The sequence below is a fragment of the Pygoscelis adeliae genome, unplaced genomic scaffold (genome assembly GCF_000699105.1).
Source record: "Pygoscelis adeliae isolate BGI_AS28 unplaced genomic scaffold, ASM69910v1 Scaffold101, whole genome shotgun sequence".
Classification (NCBI taxonomy): Eukaryota; Metazoa; Chordata; class Aves; order Sphenisciformes; family Spheniscidae; genus Pygoscelis; species Pygoscelis adeliae.
In genome coordinates, this window is record NW_008824238.1 from 198,656 (window position 1) to 210,775 (window position 12,120).

At 37.3% G+C, this 12,120-nt stretch overlaps 2 protein-coding genes across 2 annotated transcripts in view; both read right to left on the minus strand.

Moving 5' to 3' along the window:
* Window positions 1-240, minus strand: part of E2F5 (E2F transcription factor 5, p130-binding) — a 15,850-nt gene extending 15,610 nt beyond the window's left edge. The window contains exon 1 of the mRNA XM_009335054.1: window positions 4-240. Coding sequence (XP_009333329.1) covers window positions 4-240 — 237 coding nt within the window. The remainder of the gene's footprint in view (window positions 1-3) is intronic.
* A 3,096-nt stretch (window positions 241-3,336) lies between these two features.
* Window positions 3,337-12,120, minus strand: part of LRRCC1 (leucine rich repeat and coiled-coil centrosomal protein 1) — a 21,926-nt gene continuing 13,142 nt past the window's right edge. The window contains exons 13-20 of the mRNA XM_009335055.1: window positions 11,060-11,261; window positions 9,814-9,999; window positions 8,384-8,558; window positions 7,500-7,663; window positions 6,409-6,617; window positions 6,074-6,211; window positions 4,079-4,214; window positions 3,337-3,459 (exon numbers count right to left, since the gene is read on the minus strand). Coding sequence (XP_009333330.1) covers window positions 3,337-3,459; window positions 4,079-4,214; window positions 6,074-6,211; window positions 6,409-6,617; window positions 7,500-7,663; window positions 8,384-8,558; window positions 9,814-9,999; window positions 11,060-11,261 — 1,333 coding nt within the window. The remainder of the gene's footprint in view (window positions 3,460-4,078; window positions 4,215-6,073; window positions 6,212-6,408; window positions 6,618-7,499; window positions 7,664-8,383; window positions 8,559-9,813; window positions 10,000-11,059; window positions 11,262-12,120) is intronic.

Here is a 12,120-nt window from a genome sequence, read left to right on the forward strand (position 1 = left end):
GGCCGGGCGGCGCTCCTCCGCCCTGCGGCCTCCAGCCGGGAGCAGGACGGGCAACGCCGCGGCATGCGGGAGAAGCATTAGGGCTTGGCTGGCGCGGGCCGGGCCAGGCTGTCGCCCGGGCTTCCCCAGGGCGGGTGGCGCAGGCCAGGAGTCCGCCTCAGGAAGGGAGGACCGACCCGAGTGCCCGATGGGCCCCCGCAAGCCTGCCTTTCCCTTGCCCGATAGCTCCTCGTCACTCATTTCACCGTTTGCATTTGATATAAAACCACTTAGATTAAGTATGAAACACGTTCTCGCAGCTCCTGAGGCCAGACACGGGACACGCTGCCGGTCTGGGGAGAGGTACTGAGAATTTCGTCCCTTGCACTGGTGTCCAAATATACTCGGCCTTAACCTTCGTTGAGGTACGCCTCTTTCCTTCAGTTACCATCAGATAAAAGTAGAGAAGCTTTAAAGCCCACATAGCGTAAAAATTCAAGAGATGGACTTCAAGAAAGAAACGCTGTTTGGGAAAAGACCCTCGGATCCCCCATCACACAAGGGAAGGGAGCACATTATGAAGGGACGTTACACTGAATGTGCCATGTCACGCAGGAGCTGTACCTTCATAGATAATAGCATGTTCAGGGCAATATACGTATGTATAGGAGCAAGCGGGTACGCGCTCCCTCTGGACCCTGAATCGCATTCCTCCTGGTCTGGGGTCACAGGAATTTCCTGACTGATCACACATTCAATATTGATTTAAATAGATCCATTATCTCGTCTGGAAGTGAAAACAAACCAGAATCTAATACCGGAATCAGTTTTAAATTGTTGTGATTAATGCAGGAGAACATGCTTTGCGTCGCATCTGACAAGGTCAGAGTTCATTTATATTTTTTTTTATTTATTCATTTCTTTTACACCTTTCAGTAACGTTAGGCTGAAATTTATCCTTGTGAATAGGTAAATTTGGTACAGCTTTGACCTACGCCATATTTTTATTATTTTATCATTTTGAAGGTAGAAATCACTTAAATATCTATTAAAAAGCTCCAAAGAAGCCATGCAAGCATAAAGAGGGAAACGATGCCAAAGGTAGAATTAGCTGCAAGAAGAACCAACAATCCAAACACTACTAACGCGTGCATGCACCCAAGTATTGTAGTATGAGATTTCTGAGCCAAGAGCAAGGAATAAAAAAGAATTTATGTTAAAAAGAGTAACAACTCCCTGTGATGAAATCAGAAAACAGTTTCAGAAGGAAAATTTTGGAGGAAAAACCTTGAGCTGATATTAATAAATCGAATCACGGTAAGAATAAGTTATCTTACCTTCCTGGTGCATTCCAGGTATTCAGTTACTTCACCCAAAGTGTAGCCTGGTCAAATAATAAGCGAAGAAAAAAGAAGTATCCCAGGAAACACTTGATAATCATGACAGAAAAGCACTCTGAAGTGGTGCAACCTTTCTGCGCCAGTGATATCCGTTTACATACCTGGAAAGCTGTTCTACAGTGAGTATTTCCTCACGTAACGTGGCTTCTGGAGAAGCAAGAGTGTGTAGAGCACAAGGTAAGAATAAGAAATCATTTTCTTCTGCATTTAGATAACATTGATATATTGGTATCAGGGAATCAAGAAGAGATCACTGGGATGCCGGTAGACTAATAAATTAGGCTAATTTTAAACTTCACAGCAAAATTTACTAGGCTGACATTCATACCCAATTGTGCTAAGAGTTGGTTCTTACACTTTGCTAACCGTTACCACTATGTATTAATTTTTACATATTATCAACTGTTAGCACGGATTCAAAGCAGTCAGTCCTTAACAGCTATATCCCACCGTAGCTGGGAGTATACAGTACCACAGAGCGGATGCCTCCTCCTTAGCGCTGACAGCTCCGGTCCTCGGTGGTCTCAGGGGCCAGCTGCAGGATGCAGTGAGCCAAAGCTGAGGCAGCTTTCTGCTTTCTGGTCCCTCCCACAAATTTGGGATCTTACCCTTTTATAAGACCCTGCAATCTCTGGGCCGTTCCCAGCCCTCCACCTCCACCCTTGGACAATGTTACTGGGCCAAGCGGGGCGGGGGGGTTGTTTTCCCAGGCCGCTGCAGGTGCCTTATTCAGTTGTTGGGCTGGGTTTTTTTTTTTTGTTTGTTTTGTTTTGCTTCACTGCTGCTTCCTTTCTTAAAGCAAAAGCAGCCTGTTCCCAGCTCTCAAGGTCACGCTTTTTATAAGACCAGTCACTGACCATCAGTGAGTTGTTTTTGGTGCCGTGGCCTCTGCTTTCAACTTGTGCCCGTGTTTTCAAGGCCTTTGTTACACCCCACACATAAGCGGCACCTTGTAACAAGAGGCAGCTGGTATCAAGCTCTGGTTCACACAGCAAGTTCTCATAACAAGTTGATAACAAGCCCAACAGGCCTTGCACAGTTAGCCAAAGGCCACGAGCCTTTTACTAGCACTAGTGCTTTTTACAGGGCTGCTGGGCACAGAAATGCATATACAGTTATACCCCATCAATGTGCTTATGCCTGGGTTCTGAACAAGCTGATGGTAAAGTCGGCTTAGTGGCTTCTCTCATCCTTGGAGCAACAGGACTCTGCTTTAGCTACTGCATGGGGCAAGGTGGGAAGAAATAGCTCCACCTGGTGTAACAAGAAGTAACTGATTTTACTACTTAACTACTGCAGCATTAAACACTTCAGAGTCTGGTGCAGTACAGTAACAATTTAGAATCTTCTGAGAACAAGCAAATGAAATAAATGCCCGAGTACAGTGGAGATGGTAAAGTCTCCATCATGAGAGAAGTATAACAATCATTAACATAAGGCTTATGATCAGCTTCCATAAGAAGCTGTTTATTTATTATCTCCTATTTTTCAAAAGCCTGCTGTAGAGAACCAAAATATGCTGCCAAAAAAGCCACTCTAAGTTGCAGCAGTCATGCATTCTTCATCAACAGTGGTAGATTAAACGTATTTTCAGGTAAATTCTTGGATCTCTCATTACAAGAATTTTTACCCCAGTGAAGGAAACCTTTGAGCCCTTGTCTTTGGGCCTTTGCTTCTACCTTCTTTTCTCTCGTTAAACACACTAATTCCTAATTTCATATGATGCTTTTCATCTATATATGTGTTTTGACCCATTTTGACAAAACAGTTAAAAATAACCAAGGGTTAGAAATAACTATTTATTATGAAAATATTGTACAAATATTTATGTCTGATTCCTGAACCATCAAAATATATCACAAAGAATTTATTCTCTAGAAAACAAGAAGTGCATTGTAGTGTATGTATTTGCTTGAGTTTGTGTATTAATACATACACTAAAAACTTGTATTAATCTTCAAAGATCTTGTTGAATATCATTCAGTGCGTGTGTAAGTCGTCTTATTTTATTTTCCATGGCTTTTTTATTGTTTGCTGTTTCCTGCAGAAGCTGCCTCATTTCTTCTTCAACACAGTAAACCTGAAAGAGCACACAGAGGTCAAATTGAATTCTTGCTTTTCCTTAATGTACCTAACACACCCATATAATCTTGGCAACTTTTAACACTGATAAGCAATGCAAGAGTTACATGCTTATGTTTAAATAAGCAATGCACTACTTTTGACACAGGATGCAGTAGCAGAATTTTGCTTTAAAAAAAAGCATTAGTTTGCTAGGAGATAGCGAGTAACGTATCAAAACCAAAATGCCTACTACGCAGAAAAAGCACCAGTTGTCACACTAAGGAAGAATGCAGTATATGACAGGAACAGTAACTGTTAACACTGGCATAGGTGAGTTAAATGGATTATCTGGCATAACCTTCATTATTCTTGCCTGTATAGATAAGGAAATGTTTAGCTATCGACTCATAGCAGCTACATAGCATGCAACTTTACTTTGCTTGAATACAGAACCTCATGATGGTACAGTTCTAGAGCTTTTCTTGCTTTCAAAGATTGAGTACTAAACCAGGGCTGTTTCCATCCAGAGATCAGCCAGATAGATACAAACAGGTGACTTCCAAGCACCACTGTTGTAGCAGCTGTAGAATAAAAATGCAAATACAGTAAACATATAAATTTAGTATCAAAATTACTTTTTCATTTGCTGCTTCAATTTGTTTTTCCTTTTCATTTGCCAGCTGCAGTAGTTCTTCGTGATGAGCTGCCAACATTGACTCAAGTTGTTTTCTAAAGGCATCATCCATTTCATGAAGCTTTTCCACAGCAATCCTAAAAAAGATTAAAAAAAAAAAAAATCACACTCCTGCAAACAACAGAAGTATTTTGCTTTGCCCAATTCTGCCTTCGATAAGGTTTTAATAACACGGGCACAAAGACAATTATTTCAATATCTAGCATCAGAAGATATCCTGTTTTCTCAAGCGCGCATTCTAGTTTTACACACCATGTTTTAGGGCTTCCAGCATTCCTCTTAGCAGGAGCATTTAATCACTAGCAAATAATACAAAAATTCGGGCTTGCTACTGTCAACATGGATAAGAACTCCACCTGTTTTCAAACCTCTACTTATTATGCTTTTGCTTCCTGAGAAGTCAATGACTGAACTATGCAATCCTGTAAACGGCCTGTAAGCCTGTGTCTCACAGAAATAGGAAAGTGTCTGCTTCACAGTACTGAAGCATTTCCTTGACTCCAAGCAAATTCTGCTTTTAGGGGATAATTCTAAAATATGTAGCAAGAGAGCAAGGCAAATTATTCCACTATACAATTAATTTACACCAAAATTTTGAAACAAAATGGAATTACGTGGGACAAAATTTCAGTTTCGCTACTAATCTTCCAACAATTCCAAAACCTAGTACTATTGACTATTTGAGGTGGTTGTTTTTTGTTTGTGTTTTTTGTTTGTTTTCTAAATCAGAACTTGACCATCAAGGTATTTTCTTTCATTTATTAGTCAGATTACCTTCCTTAAAGTAACAGCAAAAGTGTAATTAATCAAAGTGTTTAAATTAAAAATGTAAAGCAAAAAAACCTTAGTCATACTAGCTTATTCCTTCAGTAACTGTGTGGTTATCACTGCTAGATAAATATGCAGTCTTATTAACTAGCTAATCTTTTCTTAAGAATAGTTGGGAGGAAGGAAGAAGAATAAGAGAAAGGGGCCAAAGAATAAAGTAAAAATCATACTAACAATCTAAGCTCACCTCAGGCAGCAAGTCTACCATAATTCTCCATAATGCCAGAAGCATATGAAATAACTGAGCATTATCTAAGTCCCTGACTATTTTCTGGGTTATGAGTATTTGTTTCTGTATCACCTCCTATTTACTACTACCTGCTCAAAAAAATTGACAGTACAAGAGGAATAATAAATTAAAAACCTATTACTACTTGTATGGGAAGAAAATGACAGGTAACTTATAAACAGTCTGTTTGTCACAGACTGAAATATTTATTAGTATTATTGTGATAAGTATTGAGGATCTGTCCTCGACTTCCTGCACAGCACACAAGGTATTTTCATTGTCCCACATAGACGTTAGTGAAGCACTGTGGCCTCTTTTGTAAGCCCAAATGCCAGCCACAATTGCTTGGCTTGACCTGTGATTTGCAAGCAATTTGTCCCGTGCATCCTGGTCACGAGCTAGAAGGTTGACAGGCTCATGCTTAAAGAAACCCCACTACAGACTGTGAGACTGTGCCTCACATGCACAAGCATCTTCACTGCACGGCTCCAGCCAGCATGTGTGACGGCTGTGTAAGAGTCCCTACCATGTGAGCGTGACATGGAGTTTCCTCACAGAGGTAAACCAAAAGCATTGTGGTGGAATGGGTGTGCTAGGGAGGAATGAGTGTAGGCTCCAATTATTTTCAAAGAAAATGGGAACATAGCTAGGAAGTTTAGAGGACAAATGCTCTAACTGAATGCTAGTGTCATGAAGTAAGTCACCTTGTGTATAGCAAGAATTACTTCTACGCACACCGAGTTTGCAGTAACTGGGCTCACCAAGTACTTAAAAAGGTATTACGCATTCTTTCATCATATAATCAAACGTTTTTGTATACTTAACAGTGCAACTCTATACTAACTGAGCAGTCACAACATAAGTTATTAAGGTGTTCACCTCTGAGTTTGAAGACTTTTATTTCTCTCTTCGATCAGCTTCTTCTCTTTGATATCGAAGCTCTCCTTCATTTGTTTAACCTGCACCTCCAGCTGGCTTAATAGCTCTCCTTTACCTTGCCACTTCTTTTTCAGTGCACTGAAAATAAAATGCACATATTTACCATGAATGTAGATACCACTTCTTAGGAGGGCAGAAAAAAAGTTTTCCATGCCTCCATTTTTCCACATTTCTGAGGGTTTTAATAGCAAGTACTCTCTGAACATAGAATAACTTCAGAGAAGTGTTGCATACTATTATGATCCCAAAGAATTATTGCCACTTGTATGTATCACCTGTGTGCATTCTTAATGTCATCAAGTTCTACTTCTTTTTCTTCTAGCAGTTGCTTTAATTCCTCTTTTCTTTCATTTTGCCTTTCTATTTTTTCCATTAGCTCTTCAAATTCAGCAGCTTTTTCATCCAACTGTACTTGAAAAAATTTCTGAGCTTCCAGATTTTCTTCACGCTGTTTTCTGATTTGTTTATCTTTTTCTTGTAAGCCCTTTAGAAGATAAATATTTTAGAACACAGAAACTCCCTTCATTTTAACTTTATTTTTACCCCTTAAGAGTATATGTTTAGTCTATGCTGGAATAAAGCAGAGACAGACATGTGAAAGTTTACTCTTCTAACTGTATTATTATATGAAAAATACTTAGTAAAGTGATAGCCAGTTAAATAATATTCATTTGAAAGAAGTCAGAATTAAAAAAAAATCAAAACATAAATCTGAAATTGAAAGCAAGTTAAGAAAAAAGTTATTTAGAACTCTAATACAACTTATTCTACATACACAAATCACTGAGCTGACCTTGTTACGTGGCTATATAGTTTAATGAGTAACACATCCAACTGCAACTGATGTAACATGCTATAAAACTATGCTCTGATTAATAAGCTGAAGTCTTAAGTCTCTAAATGAGATGAATGGAATTAATAGAACAAAACATAGTAGCTCTGCTATTAGAATATTGATTTACAAGAACAAAATAAAGAAAAAATATTTACATTGTAAAATAAACCTGAAGCAAACTTAAAAATTTTTTTCCCCCCTTTTCTTTTAAACACACAGAAAGAATTATGCTATCCTAGTTTTCGCTCTTTCAAAACCATTATCAGGAATAACTTGAAGCAAGGCAAAGAGAAGAAAGTCTTTACATAAATATGGTTCACCGAGAGATTCAAAGTAACATCTCTGTACATCAAGTTAATACAAGGCCCTCTCCTGCTCTCAGCAAAATCAATTGCCACTAACAGCCCGACTGCGCTTTCTGAGTTGGTAAACCAGGCGTGCAGAGCCAGCTTTCATTACAGTCTGTACAATTACTTTCACTGCAGGTCTTAATTGTAGCTAAGCACACAAGTTGTCAGACATGGCACTTACTTCTTTTAATCTCCTAATTGTTTCTGTCTGATCGTCCACTATTTTGTTTTTAATTCTTATAGTATCACTGTCCTGTTCCTTTTGCTTTTTTAACATCTCAATCTCATTTGTTAAAACTTCAATTTTTGCCTCCAGTTTCCCCCGATCTTGAGCAAGATGAGCTCCTAGATAAAACAGGATATTCACACTACAGCACTCATTTTACAGATGACTTCCAAGATGTATAATGTCAGGGGAGGAAGCGAAGGTAAGAACCACTTTAAAAACCAAACGTGACCATTTTGCCCACTGGAAACACTGTAGGGCTTTGATCTGTAGGTAGGCAACACTTAAGAGGAAATGTAAAACTGAACATCTGTATTTTATCCTTTGAGAAGTTCTCTGATAAGAATTACTGTTTACTTTTACAGACCCAGCCGATCTCAAAGAACCCACAAGGTGGTGCTGAGTCGCATGAATCAGGGAAAAATGAAAAAAGCCCAAGCTTTTTTTTCACCCAGTATTTAACTTTTTTTTTAAAGATATGTATTGAAATTTTCACGTTAGACTTATCTGCTAGACGAGTAGCATTACATAACATTATTTACAAATCCTTGTTTTCCTAGTTTCATATTTAAAAGTTCTTTGTATAGCATGGTATTTTGACATTTTGGGGAAATAGATAAGCTGTATTCGCAGCCAACTCACACAACTGCTTGTTATAGCTCCTATAATGGCCTGCATACTACAGAAGATCTATTTTTGCACATCATCTTTACAATTGGGTAAGATCAACAAGGCATCCAGAGACCCTGTCATGATTACAACTATATTGGCGCATTTATTTGAAAGGTATGACATTGAACACCACCATTTTTTCTGCAAAAAACAATATATTATTTTACCCTGTTGTGCCAACTCCTGCCCCCATATTTTTCTTTCCATTTTTAACCCATCTATCACAGATTCCTGGGCTGTCAGCTGAGAAATAAGTTTTCCGTTTTCCTTTTTCAGAAGTTCAACTTGAACAGCCTTCTGTTTGTCCTCCTCAATCGCAATTTCAAGTTCTCCAGTTCGACACTGTATGAATGAACATTGGAAAAAGACAGTAAGATCCTTTAAACCAAGTATTCAAAATTTCAAATCAATACTAAGTGGCTAGGAAAGTAATACTTATGTACAACAAATTGTTAACTGAGGAATATTCTGTTTGCATACGGGGTTCTATCTGCATCTCTTCCCAGTAATGAAACACAAATGTTTGCTTCAAATAGACATGCTTCGATCCCAGAAAACTCTAAAGCTGATTATTAAATAGCCTCCTTAAATTATCAGTGCCGTTATAAAAACCTGTTTAGAATTATAAATGCACAAGTCAAAAAAAAGAGAAACAGAAAGTCAAGTTAAGATATTAAAAACCAAATCAAAAGAAAACAGACAGAAGCTGGGATGAACTTCCACTTCCCAAGATAAAGATTTATCTTCAGTTATGCAGGCTACTTTCTGTTTTACAGATTACAGCTGTTTAATATAGCTATTTTTTAATTCTGTTTTTAGCAGCATCACTGACTGGCAGAATCCTATTCTGTATAGCAACACAATGTTTGGACACCCCAACAGCAACATGCAGGGAGGAGATTAGAAACATCTGTGCAGGGGTTGTACTGCACAGAAGTTTTAACATAAAGATGGACTGAATACATACAGGGACTGGATCACACAACAGTTTAAAAGTTAGGTTTGTAAGATGTTTAAGAATTATTTATACAGACAACGTAGTACTATAATATGTTAGCATACAGCAATCAGTAGTGTAAGATAAAGCAACTGTGCTCACAGTATTTAACATTAAAATTAGACAATTAGTAGATAATGACTAATACTGCTAATTTTATGCAACTCTCAGAGATATTAAGCTGCTAATAACTACATCTGATTATTTGTTCAATTTCATTTTTACTTCACATATAGTGACCACTGCAGAACCATGTTCCATTACTTCGAATTTACAAAGGGTCAGGGCTATTAATGCAGGCTTTTTAAATCTCAGTTTAGAGTGTCACAGTTGATTATATACAAACTGCTAGTGCTCATAAGGCAAGGAGTGCACTTCCGAAGACATGACTGAGTCTAGATTTTGCTATATGGGGAGCACTGTTCGTGAGAAATAGAAGTGCAAGATGCAAGAATAAAGGCTGATGTGGAGTACTAGGTTTTAGTGCAACAGGAAACACGGATCTTTCAGTCAATCTACCTTGTATGGAATTGTTACTTTTATACATAAAATAGTACCAAAAAAATCATATATGTAGTTCGAATGTTTTGAAACAAGTACCTTTAGGTTTGCTGTAGCTTCTTCACTTGATTTTGTTAATTCTGCAATCTTTTCTTTCTGTTCTTTCACTATACTTGTCATGTCTTGGATCAGACTTGCCATCTCTTTTTCCTTTTGTTCAAACTCAAAGAGGGCTCGTTTATGTTCAACTAGATCAGCAGCAACATTTTCAAAATGCTCTTTTACCTAAAGTTTTATAAGATAAGACTTGAAAAATGCTAACGTGGAAAAAGTGTGTATGCATACACACAACTGACATTTGAATTTCAAATAAAGGAAGAAATATAAGTTCATCAACAGTATACAAAATTAGTGAATATCTGAAGCTGGTTTTCTACCAGTTTGTTGGTGATACTTCAACTCAAAAAACTGGTTCTGCTCAGCTACAGATTTGTAAAAAAAACAAAAAACCAAACCAAAACAAAAAAACTGGAAAAAAAATATTCATGGGTGGATGGGAAGCACAGCAGAAAAAACATAGCTTGGGAAATGAAAACAATGCCTTGACTTAATCTCATTGTTAAGATTAACATTAAAATCTGGAAAGAAGAACTTAAAATTAATTCTATTTTTTTTCCTTGCAAGAGAAAGATTTAAATGGTGAAAAACCAGTCTTTTCCTTCCCGTCTTCTCCTATGTATCCAACTGATATAAAAATGAAGAAAACCAAGTTTAAGTGGAGGTGAAGCATTTAAAATTTTATTTCACTTAACTTATTTCTATGGTTAGTGTTCACATTATTTTGTATGTTATCTAAGGAATTTAGTAAGCAAGTTTTGATTTTGGATTTCAAAATACATATCCAAAATTCAATTTCGAAAAGTTAAACAATAGGGAACTTTTTTATTAAATACACTAGTATATATGTAACCATAACCTTATCAAAACACCACAAGAGTTTTTACAATAATTGAATATATTCTAATAGAAGGTCAACATCTTTTAAAAGAAATTAATACCACCAGATAGAAATGTTTATTTCTTTTGATTAACTTTTACTTATGAACAAAAATACTGGGTTTTTCGAGTGCTGACTTGGCATTTGGTGTCTATTTTCTAATCATTGATATTTCAAAGCTTACTACCAGTATTTTTAGATGAATCCTTGAGGCAAAGACCTTAAGGATCAAAAAAACCCCAACAACAAAAAACCCAACAAAACCCCAAAATACCCTCACCCCCCAAAACCAACACATTTAAAGAGAACTACAACTCCACCTAGTTTGAAATGTTCTCTTAGTCTTACCTCTTTAAACCTTTTTGCTTCAATAGTTAAAGCTAAACGAAATTCATCTTCTAACTCTTTGTACTTCTGGTTTAACATACTAATTTTCTCCTGAAATTCTTTAACACGCTGTTCATGCCTCTGCTCCTCTTTAGCCACTTCTTTTGACAAAGCATCTTGAAATTCAGGTCCATTTAAAGCAACTCGGGTTTCAAGTTCTTTCCTGAAGTTACCAAACATACTTGAGACAAGAACTGCAGCATCTCACGATGCTGTTTCAATTAATTTCCTTAGTATTTCTTAAAAAGGATAATAAGTTACATAATAAATGGAACAGATGCCTTAGTTTCACAGACAGATTTCAGTCTTCTATGACAATGGCCCTGGGATGAGGAAAAGTGTGTTGACTACTGTTAAAACACCCAAAGGAATAACCTTACTTTTTGATCCAAACTTTCGTAGAAATTATTCAATTGTTCTTTTGCTGTTAGTTAGCATTTGTTTGCTTTGCTGTTAACAAAGATCTGGAAAACACATCGGAATCGGGGAAAAGCACTGTACAGCCAGATACCCTCTTTTGCAGTCGTTCTCTTCACCCTCACCCAACAACTGCTGCTTCTCACTCAGACCCAAAAGCCTGAAAAGCAGCAGCAACAGAGACCTAAAGGGTTCCAGGATAAGCCTCCCTCCTGTCTGGAAGCATCCCTATAGGAAAATGTTGAAGCAAAAGTAGCCTGTACTTTAAGACTATTCTGTTCATCTGCTTTAAAGCACAAACACAAAACATATCTGCTGTCCTTCACATTACATCTTTTGGAGATTTAATAATTGGAAGTTCTCAAAACACAGCTATCAGATTCTTCACATGTAAACCTGCAGTTATCTTGGTATCTGAATACATTTATCCTTGTAAAATTTAGCAAGTGTAACCAGCTTATTTTATTAATAACCTCCCTCACATACTAGTATACCACACACCACTTGTTGCTTTAGTTTGTACACATATTTGATTGTATTAGCTAAACAGTATAGAACTTATGTTCAAGTATTCTCCAAAAAAAGGAAATTTTGAGAGAAAAGAG